Below are 22,471 nucleotides of genomic sequence, written 5' to 3'. Positions count from 1 at the left end.
ACAGCATTGAGGATCAACAGTTTCAAATAGTTGTGCCAAATACGACTAAGGTACATATAATCTATGCCTTGGGTAAGAAAATCCTTAGTGTTTCGAATAATTCATACTTTTGAAAACATTGAATTTATGATAATGACCATATAATTGATATTCATGTCAGCACCGAAATGCTGACTACTGGACTGGTGATACCTCCGGGGACGAAACGTTTACCAGCAGTGGCATCAAACCAGTGGTGTGAATAGTTATCAATAGGTACCAGTCTTGTATTACAACTCCAGTTTCTGGTGCATGTCAAAACATGGAGGGAAACAAAATAGAGCATTTTTTTTTTGAATTTTTTTCTGAACTCAATTTTTTCTGTTTAATTATATGTTTAGGCTGAATTGAAACATATATATAGACTTTAAAAAAATCTTGCATCTTTTGGGGGATATCAATCCAGAAGAGTGGGAAGATATCATGTTTACTGGAAGTGGTGCGGCCTAGTTAAAAACAGCAAAACAGAAAGTAGAAAAAAAATGTTTTGACTTCAGGTTTACGTAACTTTTTATTCCTCGTGGCATGACCCACTTTTCTCTCTCGATTAAATCACAATTTCATATTAGTACATACATGATATGAACAAGAATTTGTTTTTCGATGTAGCATTTTTTATTTTTTTATTTTCAAAGATAAGCTGTATTGCATGTAAGCCTATGGAGCAGTCAATTACAAGACTGCAACCTCAAAGGTACCAGGCTCATAATTTGATACGCCAGAGACTGTACCCATATGACTTTCATTTCTCCTAGATAAATGTTATATCTATTGAAATATTTTATGTAATTGCACAAAACGTGCTCTATTCTATAATAGTATTTTAAACATTGTGGGTGTTGAACAATTAACCAATTAAGGTAGATCATAAGTAAATGTTTTTTGAGACAGAATTTTCTTATACTTAGCCAAAATGAAGATTTTACTATGCTCTTTTCAAAAATATAATAAAAAGTATGGGTCACCGTGCTATTTATTTTTCAAGCTATGAGTCGTTGAAAATTGCCTAAATTTGGTTAGATTGTTCATGGAAAAACACATTTGAGTGCATAAAAAAAATCTATGAGATAGAATTTTGAAATAAATTGTGAAAAGATAGGTTTTGTAATATATTTTAAGAAAATAAAAATAAAAAATGGTGTCACCGAACTTCTTTTCTTGCTATAAGTACTAAGAAAAAATTTCCCTATCCGTCCAGTATAATGTTTTTACTAAAAAAGTTATCTTCCCTTAAATGTTTCATTTGAAAAAAATGATTCTAAAAGCAAAAACAATACTATTTGTTAAAATATTTTGAATTATACAATAAATTACCAGTTTTCTTTATATTATTAAACAGTCTAACCTTTAAATTGCAAATCTGTTTTCAAATTTGCAAATTTAGTCAAATAACAAGACCGATTTTTTACTGTGATTGTACAATCCAAGACGGCGGTATACCATGTATCTACCTGAAAGTTAGATTAACAACACCACATAGGTGCATGCATTGCCACCGTCGCTAATTTTTGTTTTCATTCATTCAAAAGAATTCCCCTTTTTCTCAATTTGTTCAGCAGTTTGTTATCAAAAATCTCGAACTTAATTATTTGGAACTAATCGTTAATATATACTCATCTTAATGGATCACATTGTGACATTATGTAAATGTCTACATACATTGTATAAGCGTGTGGATATTTCAAGAAATTTTACCTTTATTTTTTCCTTAAATAAAAAAAACCCAACTCGGTTGTCTCATGGGTCAGCAAATTTTAAATTGCCTTTTGCTGCTTCCCAATTAAGCATGCATTATTTAGGTCTAATACAAAGTAATTTTGGTTCGGAGTCTGAATAATATCGGAGTAGTTATAATATGTGTTTGAGAATTGTCGAACGTCGACAATGTTTTTCTGCTGATAGGTGCAAGTTCAAAGTTAAACTCTATATATCGGTAAAGTGCAAATAAGAATATAAGCATACTTAGTGTACCTATATATGTTATTGTCTGGAATGTACATTTTACATTGCCGACAGACGTTAACGCAATCATCTTTCAATGTTTAAAATCCTTCTGTATTTTTTTTAAAAAGAGCACTGAAGTTTATAAGTTATTTTTCACATAAAAGGCATGAAAGTTACTTCATTTACTTTTTGAGACATTAAATTTCTCCTCAAACAAAAAGTTAATTGTTTGGTTAATCCTAGTTTGTACCTCACTATCCGTCATGTTTTAGATATTAATTGTCTATGACTTATTAGTTTCTAACTTTATTTAATTCGCAAGAATAATGTTGTTTCAATCAAACAAGATTACATATATGATATGCCCAGCTAGTTTGGACATAAATTGAATATGAAATAAAATGTTAAAAAGGTTAAGAGAAAATCTATACGGCAGCTCGCCAAATTTATATCTAGAAAGTAAAAAATCATAACAAGTTATGACTAGACATTAAGTTAGGTTAAAGTTGAAGTCGTAGATCATTTTTCCTCGCGTTAGTATTCAAGCAGTAACGCTATCTTGACGTAAAATCGATGTCGTAGAGACGCTTGAACTCAATTTCCCATGTTCCCATTGTTTCTGAATCGAGAGTATATTAAGGGTAAGTAAATGAAATTATTATTTTATAGCCATAGCAGGCAGTGAATTTCTAAACCAATCAAACAGTGTCATACTTCCTATTCATCACTCAAGGACACGTAAATGTTTGCATTTTAATGACTTATCCAAAACAACTTTTTATATTTTGTTGTTTATTGATTTCCATACAGAACATGTTCAAATAAAAAAAAAGACAGATTAATTGTAATTCATAAAAATAAATCACAGCTTGTCGTTTGTTTTACTAATATTGAAATTGCATTGCATGTGGTACTTTTTCAGAAAGGCATTTGAAAAAAATATCTGAAGACTTTCGAGTTCTCTGTGGGGAAGAAAAAAAAATGAAATAGTCAGTCTTTCTAATGGTCTTTTCTAAAATAAAAGATGCCTATATAAAATAACTAAGTTATATAATATTAATTTTATACTGCATTTAATTTCCAATCATTAAATTCTAATGTTAGCAGAATCACCTTGTACGCCTAATCAGTCAGTTTTTCCTATTTCATGATAGGGTTGTTTTACAATGTTTTTGTTTTAAAATTGGTAAATTAGAATACACAAAAAGTATAAGTAAAGCAATCTTCACATGCCAAAGGGTACTCGTCTGGTAAAGTGACTACCTTACAAACCAAATCAAATGTAAGAAAGGTACAGGACAAAAAACAAAAACAAGATGTTTTTGTCCTATCTTGTTTTTGTCCTCCGACTATAACAGAACTTGATCAATCAGAAACCCTGAACTGTAGCTTGTGCTCCGTAAGGATGCCCCATTTTCATTTAATTACCTTCAATAACTTGTTCGGGTTCTTAATGAGTTATAGTTATCAAAGGTACCAGGATTATAATTTAGTACGCCAGACGCGCGTTTCGTCTACATAAGTATGTTGGTTCTAATGTTGACATATGCAATTTTTCATTTTTGTTTTGTTATATTTCTTTGAAAATTGCAGTATCAGGTTTATACAAAGAAAAACAAAAAAAAGTTTATGATTAATTTGTTAACATGGCTATCTTTTTATGTTAGAAAATATCTTTAAAACACTTTTTTGTTTAACCCATATCATCGACCTATTACATAAGTAAACCGGAATTGTCTTACCCGTTTGTTGTTTTAACGTGTTTAAAATTTCAACCACTAAAGTCTATACCAATTCATGTCTACTTTTGATTTTGTTAAGTGCAGTTTTATACCATTGCTCTTATAAAAATCAATCGTGCTATCAGAAGAATAGGTCTGCTTTGAGAAAAAAACCCATTGTGATATGTTCCGTGTATAGTTCAAGCTAGGCTAGAATGAAGAAAGGGTCCCATGTAATGACAAAAGCAGCGAGTTTGATTATTATGTCAATTTGATTTAAAACACAGAAAAGGCAATCGAAATTGTTATTGACATGTCTATGAAACAAAATAAGGTATGTGTAGTTTGTTGTCCCTTCTCCAACTACTAAGTTAGATTGACCAGTGAGATCCTCTGTTGTGAAGCTAACAAAAGCAGTCTTCTATGATATTTTAACTTTTCCTGTTTGCTTTGCAATGTCTTCGAAAACATTGTGGAAAGAAAATTATTTCCGACTGAGTGTCTTTCGCTCGTCCTTTTTTTCTTCCACTACGATCCTTACAAATTGTAAGTTATTATAACTCCAAAACCAACAACACAATCATACATAATTGTTATGTTAAAAGCAAACAGAACCATGACAAGAATATCAAACAACGCTCTACATCTAACTTCATTCAACATAAATAATTACTTTAAATAATTTCAACAATATTTTTACCAAATAGCAAAAAAAAAAAAAAAAGCCCCGATAAATGACAATCAAATTCACAGGCTAGAGATTTTTCAAAACGAAAGGTCCCTAAACAAATGGCAATATCAAAACAAATTGATAACAACTGTTGAACAAAACAGACATAATGTAGGTAAAAATGGTCAAAAATAGGGGTTCAGTATGAAAACAAACAAATATGTCAACAAAGAAAAAAAAATATGCATATATACAAAGCGCATTAGGAAAAACAAAAGACAAGAATACACGATATGTACCATAGCACAATAACATAATGACGGGCTGTTTAAGAACTGAATCACGTCAAAAGAGTATCACCAAAAATAGAATAAACGGTAAAAGTATAGTAATTTACAAAAAACAAATAAAAGTATACTGTAACACAATTCCAGGATATACATTTATCTTACCATATACATTTCTAAAAGTATGATTGGTTAAGAGCAACCTCGTGGAGACCATGTATATTCCATATTAGGTTAGTAAGGTTCCATAGCAGGTTAGTAGTGGAGTTGTGTCCCTTTATACAAACAACACAGCGGTGAGAGAAAAATCTTAAAGGTTTCAACAGACGATTAATGGATAATGCACGATTGAAATTAATTCCATACAACTAATTTAAAGCTGGTTCATAATACTAACAGTATTAAAGACTTGATCACTTTTATAGGCCACTAGTCTAAATATCACATATTAAAATAGTCGGTAAGATAAATCCGTTACGCACTATGTTACTAATAATACCGAGCCACGTAAACAGCAAACTTTAAGATTAAAAATGTACAAAGACACATAAAAAGTACACTATATATAAGTAATTAAGACGACAACAACGTTAAATATTGAATCTATACTTTAAGATCATCATGTAATATTTGTGAAGTTGATAAGAAATATTTATTAACAAGATCTGCCGATAATCTATTTTAGAAAGACAAAAAAAGAGACACTCTTAGACCTAACCCTGATTAATCAATGATGTTTCCAAACCTTATTTCTGCTAATTACACGAAGTGCTGATATCTGTCAATTGAAAAAACAATCTAAATTGAATTACTGAAAAGTGCACAAATGTGTGCATGTCAAAAAAGCATATGATCTTTAATGATAAGAAATAAAATATAGAGGGAAATATTTTTTTGTTCTGAAATAAGTTTATAATTAGATAGAGTATATCTGAGGATTGTAATATAGTTGTATGGTTGTTATCAGTGATCACACTGTCTTGTGTTCTCGATATACACTACATGTCGAACCTTATTTCATTCTATAGTTAATAATTTAAATCAAATGATTTCATATCTGTTTGACTTTAATTGTTGGCTATGTATGTACTGTCACTTCACGAGATGTCAAAACGAATGATTATAAATAACCTTTTGAAATTTGAAGTTATTTAAATTTGACCGTGGTTATTTCCAAGTTTTAAAGACTCCAAATTGTATGACTTCCGTTTTCGTATGTACTATATAGAATAACAGACACCACAGGAAAATCATTCCTTGCTTTATGGGATATATAAGTACGTTATCAACCTTATATATCATTTACCGTCCATGCTAGTCGATATCAAAGGGTGTAAAATATCCGTCATCAAGTGTAATAGACAAATGTTGTAGAGGGTGACATTTGAGTGTCTACAACCCGGATGTAAAACATATATGTTGCTATCATTATTGTGTTATTACAGCTGTCTGATTGCTAGACACTACCACCCGGATGTAAAACATATACGTTGCTGTCATTATGGTGTTATTACAGCTGTCTGATTGCTAGACACAGGAAGTGTTTTCAGTGAACATTACAAGATGAATGTTATGGCTTTTTTACGTTACCACGGGCATTTCCGTCCAGTTTGAATAAATAAATGTTACAGGAATTTGTTTGTTTCACTGCGATTAGCTTATAAGTCATTAAAGCTTCCATCCAATCATCTTTGTAGATCCATTAGTGTACTGTTTCATTGGAATTTTTGTATTTTTTAAGTACAACCAAAAAAGTAAACACACTGTTTTAACAGCATAACTTTAAAGGTCAAGTTATATCATTGAAATGACCTTTCTTTAAGTACTAGAAGACCAGGAAATCTGATATAAGATGAACTGCAATTATGCAAATCGTTTGGAAACTATGTTTAAATGAATCATGGTGTGAATGGCATGCACACTTGTTTATTTTTAAAATGATTTGTTTATCTCTTAATGCATATGATAGTGATGTATTACTATCATCATATCAGAAACCTTCGAAATAATGCAACAAACTCTTCTTTTACTTGAAAGGTATTGAATACAGGGAAACTTTTGTTTTAATCTTGCAAAAACGAAGGTTGTTGTATTTTGTGAATGGAAAACTTAAATTCAGCTGGTTTTTTTGCGAAACTCTGGAAAACCCAGATGGTGAAATATTTCCTTTGCAATACAGCTACCATGACTTGTTTTTTTTTTTTTTTTTTTTAACAACATTATATATTTATTCATCAAATATGCTTGTTACATTGTTACACCAAGAAACCAAGCTTTTCTTGATGCATCCTGTAATATTCCAACGATTGCCCAGGTTAGCAATCAGCTGCTGGTATATATGTATATATTATAATAATATGTATAAATTTCTTGAAATACAATTATACAACATTTTAATACATTATGTTTTATTCTATCAATCGTCTAAACTTCTTTTTAGTGACTTTAGTAATGGATTAAGTTTCATTGTTCTGTTTTCGTTGTATCTTTTTATGTATTCTCGAACAAAAATTTGATAAACATTTACCTTTGTCAATTTCTGATTAGATACATAATATGATTTGTATGTGGAAAAACCATGACTTGTTGACACTCCTTTACTTCCAGAATTTACATACAACTGGGAGACGGAGGGTGTGAAAGACAACAAATAATATATGATTTTAATTTCCAAGAAACAAGTGCAAGAACATCAACTAAAACAAATCACGAATATGGTGACCTTGTCATAACATTGGATGATAATAATATAATGACAGTATAATATTTCCAGGTATAACTCCGTTGGGTGTCTTTATTAAACATGTAACTGTGGGTAATTGCTACCGGATTGTTTGTAATAATCGCAATGTGTCCTCCATTTATTATTTATTTGAGTATAAGTCTGTTTTTGTAAAAACAGATATAAGTATACTAGTATTCCAAATATAACTGTTCCAGCAGTATTCAAGTTTTGAAGAAATGAAAATACTTTTAATGTATTGTAATATAAAGAACTAATCCCGTTTATTAAAATAAATGATAAGATAATTTTAATGTACTCTAATTTGGATAATATTGTAAAATCACTGTTTTTAAGTTTGCAACCATCTTTCCTATCCCTGGATACCTTGTGAAGCTTACGTATAATACCTCTTGTTACAAAGGTATTTGCATTAGAGGGTTTCTTTTTTTCTTAAAGTCAAATGAAACGAGTGCCAGTGAAAAATAATGTTTATCCAATTCTTGAACCAATGCATGTATATATCATAAACTTCGTCTTCTGTGCACGGTTTCGGTTTTATCATTGTTTACGTAAATATATCGTACAATCGTCATTTTCTCTCTCTCTGTCTGTTATGAGGTGAAAAAATGACAGTTACTTAACTGTCGTGTTTTGAAGCCGTAGTTTACCGATTGTCACTTTATTGTAAACAATCAATAAACAAGCATGGATAATGAGCACGTGTTTAAAAGAGGGACGAAAGATACCAAAGGGACAGTCAAACTCATAAATCTAAAACAAACTGACAACGCCATGGCTAAAGATGAAAAAGACAAACAAACAACAGCACACACGACACAAAATAGAAAACTAAAGAATAAACAACACGAACCCCAAACATGTACAATCAGATAATTGTTAATTTTAATGACAGATCCATGCGTATGATGATCACCGGATTTTTTCGAGGAGGGTCACGCTAAGGTCACTTTGCATACGGAAAATATGTCGGCGAATTATTTCCTGGAAGCAAGCAATTAAAAAAAGTAAACTTCTTCTAAATGTGGACAAGTTAAAGAATTTTCATCAGACAAAGTATATGTACATAAGTTTTATAATGAAAACTATCCATTTAGTTATAAAAAAAACATATGCATATTTTTTTTTAATTTGAGGTTTCATATGACTTTAAAGAGTATTACCTTTATATTTTTATATAATAAGTGTTAATTTCTATACCTTGAGTTTAGACGGATCTGATAAACGTTGATTCATAGCAATGAACGAACAAGTCTTCTTTTAAATGGGCGCAATTGGTACCCATAGGAATATCTATCTGAAGATAAATATATTTGCCAAAACGATACTAAACGTTGTCAAGGAGAAAATTGATCCTTTAACTAATTTCTAAACTTTAATGATAAGAAAATATTTACACAATGCAGAATATTATTCTGATAAGGTATAAGTGATTCTTTCCGTTTTTATCAATAGGATAATACAGCACAATTAATTATGCTTGTTAGATTAGAAATGCAAATGCGATAATTACCTGTGCTACCTAACTTTTATAAATTATCTCTTTCAATTTTAGCCACGCATCTAGTATCATGGATCACATGTATGTGTTTTCCTAACTGGTTTTTGTTTTATTATGCTATAATTGTACTCGGCTGTCCAACCTTTGACGTTAAGCGTAATTTAAGAGATTTATGATGAAGTTAGAAGTAGAAGGAACAGTTGTATATCGAATATAAAAGAGTTATATTGCAGACTTGCTGTTAAATAATGAGAATGCACTGAAAAGATGTCCTTGAAGTTTTCACGCTGCAAGCGTTACCATTTAAACATAAACGGCCATTTTTTTTTTCGTTATTTCAATAATTCCTACATTAATTTCAATTCTTAGAACATTTCTCCCTTTACTTTAAATATCTTACTATTTGTCGCGTGTGTGTGTATTGGTTTATAGATGGAGCCAGATGCGTGACTTTAAAATTTCGTTATAAGTGAAGCAATATATTTAAGGGTTTTGTGTACTTAATATGAACAAAAAGGGCTAATTTAATTAACTTAATGAGGCAGTAACGTATCAACACAATCACAGCAAAATAATTGATACAATGATTAACAAATAAAGGATTTACATTGAATATCCTATATTTTTTTATGAACATGCTGATGCCCCTGTCTATTGAGAGTTGATTAGATTGAATAGAACAATTACTATAAAGATAAATACATGACGAACAATTTCTATATTAATTTCTCGTCTTCCGTTCACAGCTAAGAAACATTTTCAACTTGAGGGAACTTTACAAAAACGATTTTCATGCGTTAATTTAACACTTGGCCACAGATAATACAGGGAAATAATTGAATGCAATAAATCTATCATAGGACTTAAGTACACGCCATGGTTAATTGCGAATCACTTCTTCCAGCAATACTTTGCTGAACAAGGCTGGAATTGTCAGAGTTCCATTTGACACTATTCTGTCACATTGATTATTGACCAAGGAGGATACATGTTGTGTAACCTTGATGTTGTTCATATATACACACAAGTTTAAACGTAAATCTCATAAATGTTTGTATATTTTCGAGTCGTTTGTTTACTTAAAAAAAAATAAAACGGCAATGTTGTAACTCTTTATTTGAGATTGAAGAAATGGTACTAACTTTAGTGAACATTCTCCGTGGTATTTCTATAAATAGTTAACCATCTTCACAGAAACAAACTTGATAGGAAGAATTTGTAAAGTACAATATTGGCATTACACCTCCTTACTTATAATATCAAATCCTTTTTAAATAAATTTCCTGTAGTTTTATATTACATTTATTCTATTGAAAACTTGACAGATAGTGTCATTTTCTGTCAAACCAAATCCTCTATCCTAGAGCCACTCTCTTGTTTTATCAATCGCTTATTTTGTCTGAGCTTTACATTACCGACTTCTATTGCCTCATTACAATTTGTGATTTTCTGTGAAATAATCAGTTCTGATCAAATCAGTAAGAATAATAGACACAAATCATAAATGAAGATATCTGAGTAAATCCCAACAAACAACGTTTCGAATAATTCACAGAATGAGAACAAATATTGTATCGAAAATCGATTTACAGCGTATGTAGTATTTATATATATCTTTTATTTTCGCTGAAAAATTCTTTCCTTAATTTACCTTAAAATAAAAATTGCTTTGCCACAAGACAATTTTTGCATTACTCAAAACAAAATTAACTTTGTAATAATTCTTTGCCTGAAGAAAATTATTCCTTTGCCAAAGGTTATTTCTTCCTTTGCCAAAGTAAATTCTAACTTTGCTTTAAGTACCTATTCCTTTGCTGTACGACCATCCTTACTTTTCCGTTGTGCAATACTTGTTTTGCTTTAATTAAATGTTTAAAAAATCTTGCTTAGCCTCAAGTCATCTCAGTGTTTTGTTTAGACTCTGAAAAATCTTAAGCACCACTCGGCTTGCCAAAAATCGCAAAATGAGAGCAACATAGTTTGTCAGACAGCTATTTCTGATTGTTTTTGACAGCATGCTGTCCTGTAGATGTCACATGGTTTTTGGTACATTGTTTTGCTATTTTATTTATTTATAACCGCATCTTCTTTGATGCATTCTCGATTGTAGCATGAAGCTAACATTACAATATCTTTTCAATTTACCCAAATGTGGTTAAGAGACTAATTTCATTTGAAAACTACCTTAATCATTGATAATGTAAAATAACATGCAATTCGAGAAAATTGATACCTAATTCAATATCTTAACATGTCATATGTACATCAATTCTGAATTCAACATCTTCATTTGTAATTTATAGAACGGTAATGAATTTAATCTTACAGTAATTAGCCTTTGAAACTGTCTGAATGCTTGTTCTATATATCAATTTGCCAACAAAAAATCAAACTCAGTGACTAAAAAGACAACAAAATGCTATGTTCACATGTGTTTTTTACATGCAAATGTGTTTCAAACGTATATAATTTACAATATTTCCAGACGAGGAAAGAATTTCAATGTTATTACATTGTGTATAATTTTCCTACGCTGTAAAAAGATTTTCTCTGAATCACAGAATCTTTCATCCAATGCAAAATATGAAATAAAATAGCCAAATAACAAAATAACTTGGAATAAGTAACACTCATCATACACAATCAACTGACGAGGTTGGAAGATTCGGTTTTGATGATGATGGTTATGATTTAGTTGGAAAAATTATCAATATGATTCAAATTGAACCCTACTCAGTACCAGACAGACACCCTTATCTTGATTTCATAACAGTCGATCAGACTTTACTTTACTTTTAAACGCGCATGCTTAGCTCACTTGCAGAATAGCCTTGATGCAGCAAATACCAATTTTTAAGTCTTTGGATAAGTCAGGCCAGAGATCGAACCCGCACCCGAGGCGACTATATGATCTACGTAATATTACCATCCAGTACCTTACAAAGACCAAAGCCAAGAAATACAATCTACGAAACATCACTATACAACATCTATTTCTATTCAACATCTAATATAGTATTTCTCATCTTAATATTTATTATGCCTCAGTTATCATTTTCTACATAAAATTTTGACTATTTTCAAATTAAAAGTGTTGAACTATTTGACCGGTCAAAAGTGTCCAACTACTGGACCTCGATGAAACTATTGGACCGCAAGCGTCATTATATTTCATGGAATTTCAAATGCAGCTACTTGATTGGAGGATTTTTAAATTACGCGGAAGTTTCGACGTCGCATTTTTATTACCTATCAATGAAACTAGGGTTGACTGCAGTGCAGGACGTAGCTAGGCATATGAGAATATTTATGAAGTAAACGTTAGACAGTATGGTTGGGTTTCTTTCTGCTTCTTATATAACGATAGTTGATTTATTGTCTATTGTGTATAGTTATCTTTTTCGATATAATATAAAATCCTGACTGACTGCATATTCGTGTAATACATGTAGTTAGTGTATTGTCCCCTCGGATACAACAATTGACCTCGGATACGGCTCATGTCAATATTTGGGCCTCGGGGACAATAAACTTACTGTGTCACTCAAACACAGTCAATAAGTTTTAACTATTACACAGGCCATACCTATTCAATGTGTTGAACCTAAAAAATGCCTGCACAATCTACTGCACATTTCTATTCAACCTTTAATACAGTATTAAGCCAAGGAATATATTCAAAACGACATATTTATTTAAAATTGTGTACAATATAAAACCAAGGATTAATACTATTCACCATCCAATACATTATCAAGCCAAAGAAAATTGTCTACTAAGCATTACTATTCAAAAGTTATTTATGTTTGATAAACAATCTTTACTTATAGTGTGACAAAACAATGGATTGTATAATAAATTACACATAATATATATGATATTTGAAAAGTAACGCGCTTTAAGCAGGCAATTCTGATATTGTTCGTAAAATGTGGATACAATCAAAAACGGTATATGACGGATAGCTCCATGAGAACCCATTTGGGTTATAACAAACAGTTTAGAAGTTCTATCCAGCAAAAATGCCAAGATTAACAGGATAATTAAATGATAGAGTAAGTCGGAGTCAATGTAGATAACTTGTATAAAACCAGCGAACGTTAAATATAGATTCTACCACTGCATCGAGTGTTATATGATATTTATCCACTCTAGACAGTTAAATTTTCAAATTCAAAACGCGAGGCTTCTTATGTAGACGAAACGCGCGTCTGGCGTACTAAATTATAATCCTGGTACCTTTGATAACTATTTACACCACTGGGTCGATGCCACTGCTGGTGGACGTTTCGTCCCCGAGGGTATCACCAGCCCAGTAGTCAGCACTCCGGTGTTGAAATGAATATCAATAATGTGGTCATTTTTATAAATTTTCTGTTTACCAAATTTAGAAATTTTCGAAAAACTAAGAATTTTCTTATCCCAGGCATAGATTACCTTAGCCGTATTTGGCACAACTTTTTAGAATTTTGGATCCTCAATGCTCTTCAACTTTGTTCTTGTTTGGCTTTATAAATATTTTGATATGCGCGTCACTGATGAGTCTTATGTAGACGAAACGCGCGTCTGGTGTACTAAATTATAATACTGTTACCTATTGACTAGATTTGGTGGTGGATTTTGTTTCTCTAATGTTTTTTTCAAACAATAGGCATACAAACCTATTTCTCCTTTTCGAATGATCTGCAAAAAGAGCTTTCTATGTGACGTCATCAGGTATGGTCGCCTTTTTTCATGCCGTCACAATGGGAAACTTAGGGGAAACCAAGAAAATTCGGATTTTAAGCTATGAAGAACTGAGATCAAACGAACCACACGTTGATTATTTTTTCATACAATGGGTGCAGAAAGGGATAAATTGACTAAATACAAATTTGTTAAATAGTTGTTTGAAATGATAAATACAGACATTCTGTCAAATTCCAATAATTGGAGTAGAAGCCGTTCTTTAGATAAAGATAGTCTATGTAAAATTATAACCAAAAAATGCCAACAAAAATGCATTTAGACCAGAAAACAGACACTCCCAAAAAAGGACACGCGTTCTTTTAAACAGTGTTGCTGTTATTTTCCTAATTTAAAATTCTGTGTTTAAATAAACACCGACTTCCATTGACTGTCTTTTATACAACCACATTGCTTCAGTGTAAAATCACGTTGATTGTGTTTTAGATGAGCACAGTGCTGCAGTGTAACACCACGTTGATTGTCTCTTCAAAAATTACATTACTTCTGTTAAACACCAATTTAACTGTCTTTTAGACAACCTTTAAGATTATCAAAAACTGCTATGTGTAAAACCACTTTGAGTGTCTTTTAGGCAGTTACAGTGCTTCAGTTTTAAATCACTGGTTTTATAGACTATCACATTGCCTCTGTCTAATACCACTGTGATGTCCTTTCATTGGCAGTTTCCACTATCTTTTTTTTTTATAAAGGACAATAGTAAACTGAAGTCGGATCATTGAAATCAAAATAATGTAACTTGAGGTGTGTGACTTTATGATTTATCATGTCACTGATTAGCGTTTCCTTCTAACATAAAGCTATTTTCGTATTCAAATTCGCCTCTTAAGGATAATTTTATGTTTGACTTCCGACATTATATACAGGTTTTTATAGTCCACTCCTTAATTGCATGACTATAATTACAACTATCACATGTCTTTAATATTAAATTGATCACGTTACCTTAATTATCAATTTATAGTTATATTTTATGATACTTTGCAATCTGAACTTTTAAAAGACCATGCAATTAAGTGCCCACTCACGAGTGCAGTAAAAATGTTTCATACCACAGAAAAATTATCACTTTTAACAATAAAAAGCAGATTTACATGTTAACAGAACACTATCAAGTAAAATCTAATCTCGTATCCTGCAGGCAGAAAAACATGGTTATTATTCTCCAATGGCAAATAAAATACTGAACATTCTGAATATTTAATATGGTCGTGACCACGATAGTAAGCATGAAGGTTGATTTCTATGCATTTGATGAATATGAAAAAAGACTCCAACATACGATATATATATTTCAATTTAGGCTCGTTTATATTTGTATATATATATAAATATCTCAGTAGCATGGGTTCGAATCCCGGTGAGGGAAGAACAAAATATTTCCGAAAGCAAATTTTACAGATCTAACATTGTTGGGTTGATGTTTAGACGAGTTATATATACATAAAGTACACAGCCATGTATCACCATCATTACTGGTGATCCGATGGATAAATTCGTTATAGAGTTGTCACTGACTCAGACGTACTTATAAATATAATTATTTTTTGTGACTGTATCTTACATTAATTTGTAGGATCCTTTACTATAGATAATTGAGCTGATCTGTAACAATAACATCTCCATGCCTTATATATCATGTACTGTAGTACGACGCTAGATTAAAACTGACAAGGAAAGGTAACACACGGCCACCGAAAGCTTTATTATTTGTGAAGCCCAGGTGGTCGTGTGGTCTAGCGGGACGGCTACAGTGCAGGCGATTTGGTGTCACGATATATCAGTTGCGTGGGTTCGAATCCCGGTGAGGGAAGAACAAAAAATTTACGAAAGCAAATTTTACAGATCTAACATTGTTGGGTTGATGTTTAGACGAGTTGTATATATATATATATATATATATATATATGTGTCCTCCCCACAAAAATAAATGTCTAACCCGATAATGAACAGTAGACTAAAGTAAGCAAACATTTGCAAGACACACGACATCGACAGATATTAGTAAAATTAAATTTAATTATTTGAGGGATTATCATATCTCAAATCATTATCATGATATTTTTTTCAGGCAATCAAACATATTCATATTCCATACACACTGCCACTGTTGGATTTCCTCGATGTATGAACGCAGGGTAAATATAATATTGGAAGAGCTGTAAATTTCTTTAAAAGAGATCTACCGATTAAGAATTATCACCGGCTTAGTACTTACACGAGTAACACGCCGGGTGCCACATGCGGAGCAGGATCTTCCTACTCTTCCGAAACACCTGAGATCTCCCACAGTGTTTGGAGATATTAGTGATGCCCTGTCTTTAGATTTCTTTGTTTTGTTTTGTGCACTATTATATGTATTTTGGTCTTGCAATGGGCCTGGCGATGTAAGTTTATTTTCAACTTTATGAGTTTGAATATCCATTTGGTATCGTCCGTCTCTCTTTGACTTTTAACTGAAAGAGTGTCGTAAACTCATTAATGACTACTTCGTTATACTGCAAATATTAGTACAGAAGATACAAAGTTGATACAGAGTCATATGATTTTTTCTTCATTGCGATAAATGTATGAATCTGGATGATATCATAGTTCTATGAAGGAAAGAAAAAAAAATATAGCAGCCTTATCATTTTGTACTTGTGGCTCGCGCTTGACCATCAAAAGACGATTGACAGACTGACAGACCAATTGAATTATATCTGTTTCGTCTATGCAACTGGCGAAAAAACTATCGACAAATTCCAGGAGGAAAATAACTTGTAAGACCAGGTTTAATCCACAATTTTCTACATAGGAAATTTGCCTGTACCAAGTCAGGAATATGACAGTTGATGTCCATTCGTTTGATGTGTTTTATTCCTTGATTTTGACATTTGATTAGGGACTTTCCGTTTTGAGTTTTCCTCGGAGTTCCGTATTTTTGTGGTTTTACTTTATACCAAATGATATGTTTAAGTAAATAAGGAATGACTTTCTGAAGTGGAACAGTGCAGTATTGTTATTTGAATATATGCATTTGATAATATACGAATGATGGAAACTATGAGATCATACCGATTAAAGGATTACACCTAATTCATTCGGCTGCAATTTTCTGTATACATGAGAAATAAGTTTAGAATTTATATTAAATGTTTAGAAAGATGACTTATAATACCTGAAAAGCCTGCAAGCAAACTGTCCTATTATCAATCTAAAAAAGTATGCATATTATGAAATTGATCCAGGTATGTTTTGCTTACTTAGAAGTGGGATTCTCGGTTCAGTATTTTGTTGGAAGTTGATTGAAGTTACCACATATAGAGAACACAGCTAACCATTTGACTCTCAGATATTATCAGCATTAGGTTACTGTATTATGGATATTCCCGACAGCGATCCTTTTGTTCAGATCAATTATCTATGCAATTACATTAAAGTCAACCAATAATTACACATGACATTGCAGCAGATACTCATCAAGGCAGACTGGATCCTGCAACGGTATAAAACAAATATATTTTACTGAAACCCGAGGATACACTTCAATTAGGTCTGTTGACTCTATTAAGATCGTTGAGTAAGTTCCAATTTACTAATAGAATTATGTGTTTGCACAGCAAAAACCTATCAATTTATCTAATGATTGGTATTAAATTATTAATGAACGCCTTTTTATTGTCTGCAGTAATAAAAATGACAGAACAGGTGAAATGACTTTAACAAGTTCTGGAAAATCCAGAAATGTATACCGGTATTTTTTTTTTTAACTATACCCATATTTATTACAGCAGGTCATATTAGAAATAAAGAAAAAGGGAAGATTAGATTGCATTTATACATTTGAATAAAAATAAGGAGATGTGGTATAATAATTGCCAAGGAGACAACTATACACCAACGCTCAAATGATTCGAATTTAAGTAATTATAGGCAATCATACGGCCTTCAACAATGAGAAAACCCATACCGTATAGTCATCAAAGACCCCGACATGAGGAAAATGAAACAATTCAAATGAGAAAAACTAACCGCTTATCTATAACGAAACATTTAACAAAAAACACATATGGCAGGCATTAACGAACGACAACCATTGAACTGAGTGTAAGAGATCGCTAGTTGAAAATAAGTGAATACCTTAGTATTTCAGGCACACTTTTTATTTGTTGAACTTTAAATCAAATTATTCTTCAACCAATTAAAATACAACTAGTGATTAGTTATTTTTTGGTGTTAACGTCACTTTTATCAAAATTGTTAGCATAATGGTGGTTTTGTTATTATTGGTGGAGAAAGTCTAAGTTCTTGATGGTTCTACTAAGTGAATGGTCCATAAAATGACTAGTGTTAAACCATTCAAACAGGAAATTAAACGATCTAATCTGAATAACAAAAAAGAGGAACACTTATTAACCACATCAACAAACGACAACAACTGAACATCAGGTTAATGAATACGGATTCCATATTAGTTTTATATTGTTGTAAAACAACCGCCTCTGTAGTGAACAACTACATTTTGATTATTAATTATGTCTTTTCATTAAAATTATTGTAATATTATTGTAATTGGGTAATCCAAGTATGTACAGACAGACGTGTTTCAACACATTTAAATGTAATTAATGTTTCTTTTTAGCTTTTACGACAATAAGTTATTAAAATATATTGTTTTTTCAGATCAAAGCCACAAAAACATGTGAGAAAAGTAGTTTAGAAGAAAGCGTATATGGATCTATAGTTACATCAAAGTCATCATTAAACAAGTTGATGAATGACCATGGTCTGATCTCGTACCACGATCTTTGTTAATAATGATCTCCTAACAGACAATAACAAATAGCGCCAATAAACAGACGTCACAGGACGAACTAAGATAAATTAACCATGATCTTTCACAACAAAAGTGATTGCTTAATATACGCTTTAGCCATCACTAGCTAGGAAAACAGCTTGCAAAGACGCCCGTAGAAATTTGAAATAAATTGCAACTAAAAAGGAATGTGATGAATTAAATGTTTAACACATTTAGCGATATATCATCGAATAATTCGGGATATGGAGTAAACACATAAATAGAACAATTTATTAATTAGATGAAGAATCAATAGAAAATATTACATGAATATTCAGGACGAGAACTAATTAACATGTACACTCAGCAAAGTGGTAATCACCAGATAAAGAATCTAATATTTAGACTTTTAGGTTACAATAGAGCAACGAGAGAAATTTAAATAAGCTGAATTAAGTTCAATGATTACACAAAACAGAAAAGTTATCAACAAATCTACAAAAGTCTTATATTTTATCTTGAATACCTTTAAACTTCAATACGCTTATAACGGTAAACATTCTGTCTTATTGCAAATAAAAATCAGTCATTATAGGAAAGCAAACCGTTGCATATTGAACCATCCGGCAGATACATATTCTATATTCAGAAACCGATGGAATATTGCTACATAGAAATGGAAAGTTCCCAATAAGATAATTGTAATTATATATTTAAATGTAAAGTTTATTTTCGTTCAATATTAGTTTAGGTAACCTCAACTTATTTTAGTGGATTGATGCTGTTTGTACAGAACCCCTGTATGAAGTCTTTTGTCAACGGATAACAGATTGGTCGAAAAAATCTAGAATCACTGTAAGTTTTCATAGGAACCTGACTGTTGAAATCTCGACCATAAAACGTAAAAATAAATGCGGTCTACAAAATCTTTATCATCTTGAAGTTGAAATGTTGAGAGGAATACATCATCAGTTAATAATCAACCACATAGAAGAACTAGATAGCACGAACATACTTTTTTCTGGAATTTATTATATAATTAGAATGATTTACCGTAAAGATTTCCACTTATCGAGTAAGCTTTGAGAATATGCGACATGAACAAATAGAGAACTTAATCGGAATAATCATTGCCTTCACATTGCATACTACAATGAAGGTCAATATAGACGACATCATATAAACGATGTTCAGATCGATTAAAAAGAGAAAGCAAGGTAGCACACACAAACTGTGGGAATAGCATACACTCAAATAGAAGAGTAACCGGGTGTGTCGACTTTATAACTCGTTAAGTTTCTGAAATCGTCATCCAAATTATTTTACTATGATTAAGATGATTTATCTAAAAAAAAATTGCTGTCAGAAACAAAACCATGGAAACATACGTCGACAGGATAAAACGTCAAATTACGATACAACTACAAATTTACTAAAACCTGACTTGAATCATTTGAAAACGATAGAAATGAAACAATTTTAAATTAGCAAGCACTGAACATGAATGCATCACAATGCAAATTCTGTTTCCTGCAAAAGATAACATAATATGATAATCATTATTTATCTGAAGAGTTACTCTACTCAATACAAGTACACGATCCTAAAAGATTTGATTTACCTAAAGAGATACTCTACTCAATACAAGTACCAGATCCTAAAAGATTTGATTTACCTAAAGAGATACTCTACTCAATACAAGTACCAGATCCTAAAAGATTTGATTTATCTGAAGAGTTACTCTACTCAATACAAGTACCAGATCCTAAAAGATTTGATTTACCTAAAGAGTAACTCTTCTCAATACAAGTACACGATCCTAAAAGATTTGATTTACCTAAAGAGATACTCTACTCAATACAAGTACCAGATCCTAAAAGATTTGATTTACCTAAAGAGATACTCTACTCAATACAAGTACCAGATCCTAAAAGATTTGATTTATCTGAAGAGTTACTCTACTCAATACAAGTACCAGATCCTAAAAGATTTGATTTACCTAAAGAGATACTCTACTCAATACAAGTACAATATCCTAAAAGATTTGATTTATCTGAGGAGTTACTCTACTCAATACAAGTACCAGATCCTAAAAGATTTGATTTACCTAAAGAGTAACTCTTCTCAATACAAGTACGAGATCCTCAAAGATTTGATTTATCTGAAGAGTTACTCTACTCAATACAAGTACCAGATCCTAAAAGATTTGATTTACCTAACGAGTTAATCTACTCAATACAAGTACCAGATCCTAAAAGATTTGATTTACCTAAAGAGTTACTCTACTCAATACAAGTACCAGATACTAAAAGATTTGATTTACCTAAAGAGTTACTCTACTCAATACAAGTACCAGATACTAAAAGATTTGATTTACACAATTGTGTATGGCCTATCTTGGAGAGAGCTGGGACAAGCTATTAATTAATTTGGATTATTTTTCAATTATCTTTCAGTTTCATAAAACTGTCTCTTCCATCAACGCAACACGAGTTTATTGTCTCTGTTAAAATCAATCAAATGCATTATTTAAGCTCAGTAGTGAATTATATTTTGTAACATGACTATCAGAACTGGAAACATTGCGATAAAACATAGTTGTTTACAATGTTATTAATAAAAAAGTTGAAATCTACTATGTAAAGTCCAAACAGCAATGCGAAAACATCTGCTATAGCTAAACTATTTAACCCTACTCCTACTGCTATTGTATTTAAAGTGCTTTTAAACATATAATTTAGTGCACAGTTTATATTCCGTTTCAGTTGGAATTCGACAAACTTTTGAAGTTTGTGTTAGAGTGCTTTTATGGTTTAACATTCACAGAGAGCACCAGGGGTTAATATATGGAAAGTCAAATAAAACTTTAAAATACCGGAAGTAATAAACCAATCAAACGAAAGTAGGAAACAGTTTAATATGCTAACGCTAATTTTACATGAAGGAGATGAAGGATTAAATTTTGTTTAAAGTTAATAGCGTAGAAACAGATAATTAGAATATATAGTAAATCTTGTCAGTCACTAAAATCATTTACTGCTAGACGAACAATTCCTCTCGTGTAAGTATATGACAATCAAATATTCTTTTAATACCGATCGAAGCGCTTTCCATGTCTTACCCTGACAGAACAGTCATATCAAAGTCTTTTCTCATTTGAGTTTGTGTAGAGAGAAGTACTATAAACATGTATCATTATTAGCATTATCGCCTAGATCTTAATGTAACAGACGGTCAATTTAATGAAAAAACGTTATACGATATTAATTTAGATAGCCTCAACATGTATTATTGGACGGATGCTATACGTACAGATAACGTGTTTAAAATAAACGAAAAGCGTAAAGAGTAAGCTTTGTATAAAAAGAATGGATTCGGATAAGTTCTTTACAATACAAACGAACAGTACCTCCCAGGAGATATAGGGTAGACGGATAAGTTCTTTACAATACAAACGAACAGTACCTCCCAGGAGATATAGGGTAGACGGATAAGTTCTTTACAATACAAACGAACAGTACCTCCCAGGAGATATAGGGTAGATGTTACAATACAAACGAACAGTACCTCCCAGGAGATATAGGGTATATGTTACAATACAAACGAACAGTACCTCCCAGGAGATATAGTGTAGATGTTACAATACACACGAACAGTACCTCCCAGGAGATATAGGGTAGATGTTACAATACACCGAACAGTACCTCCCTGGAGATGTAGGGTAGACGGATAAGTTCTTTACAATACAAACGAACAGTACCTCCCAGGAGATATAGGGTAGATGTTAACTACGCATCGCAGATTAACTGCCAAGGATATGGCGAAGATCCTAATGATAGTAACGCAAACACAGATCAACATACAAGGTTAAACAGACTTTGTTCACACATCGATGTCATTAAAATGATATTCAAGTGAGAGGTGTAGCTAGCTATAAAACCAGGTTTAATCCATTCTTTTCTACATAAGATAATGCCTGTACCAAGTCTGGAATATGACAGTTGTTATCCATTGGTTTGATGCGTTTGAGCTTTTGATTT

General features: G+C 31.6%; 2 protein-coding genes across 2 annotated transcripts in view; one reads left to right on the top strand and one right to left on the bottom strand.

Moving 5' to 3' along the window:
* Window positions 1–22,471, bottom strand: part of LOC139513726 (5-hydroxytryptamine receptor-like) — a 127,602-nt gene that overhangs the window by 36,043 nt on the left and 69,088 nt on the right. The window lies entirely within an intron of this gene.
* On the top strand, window positions 17,330–20,549 carry LOC139511128 (uncharacterized). Its single transcript, XM_071297701.1, has 4 exons — window positions 17,330–17,341; window positions 18,317–18,419; window positions 20,005–20,221; window positions 20,258–20,549. Exons 1-4 carry the CDS (start codon window positions 17,330–17,332, stop codon window positions 20,547–20,549), a joined length of 624 nt encoding a protein of 207 aa, XP_071153802.1.

The sequence above is a fragment of the Mytilus edulis genome, chromosome 2 (assembly GCF_963676685.1).
Source record: "Mytilus edulis chromosome 2, xbMytEdul2.2, whole genome shotgun sequence".
Classification (NCBI taxonomy): Eukaryota; Metazoa; Mollusca; class Bivalvia; order Mytilida; family Mytilidae; genus Mytilus; species Mytilus edulis.
This window is presented reverse-complemented; position numbering and strand designations above follow the sequence as displayed.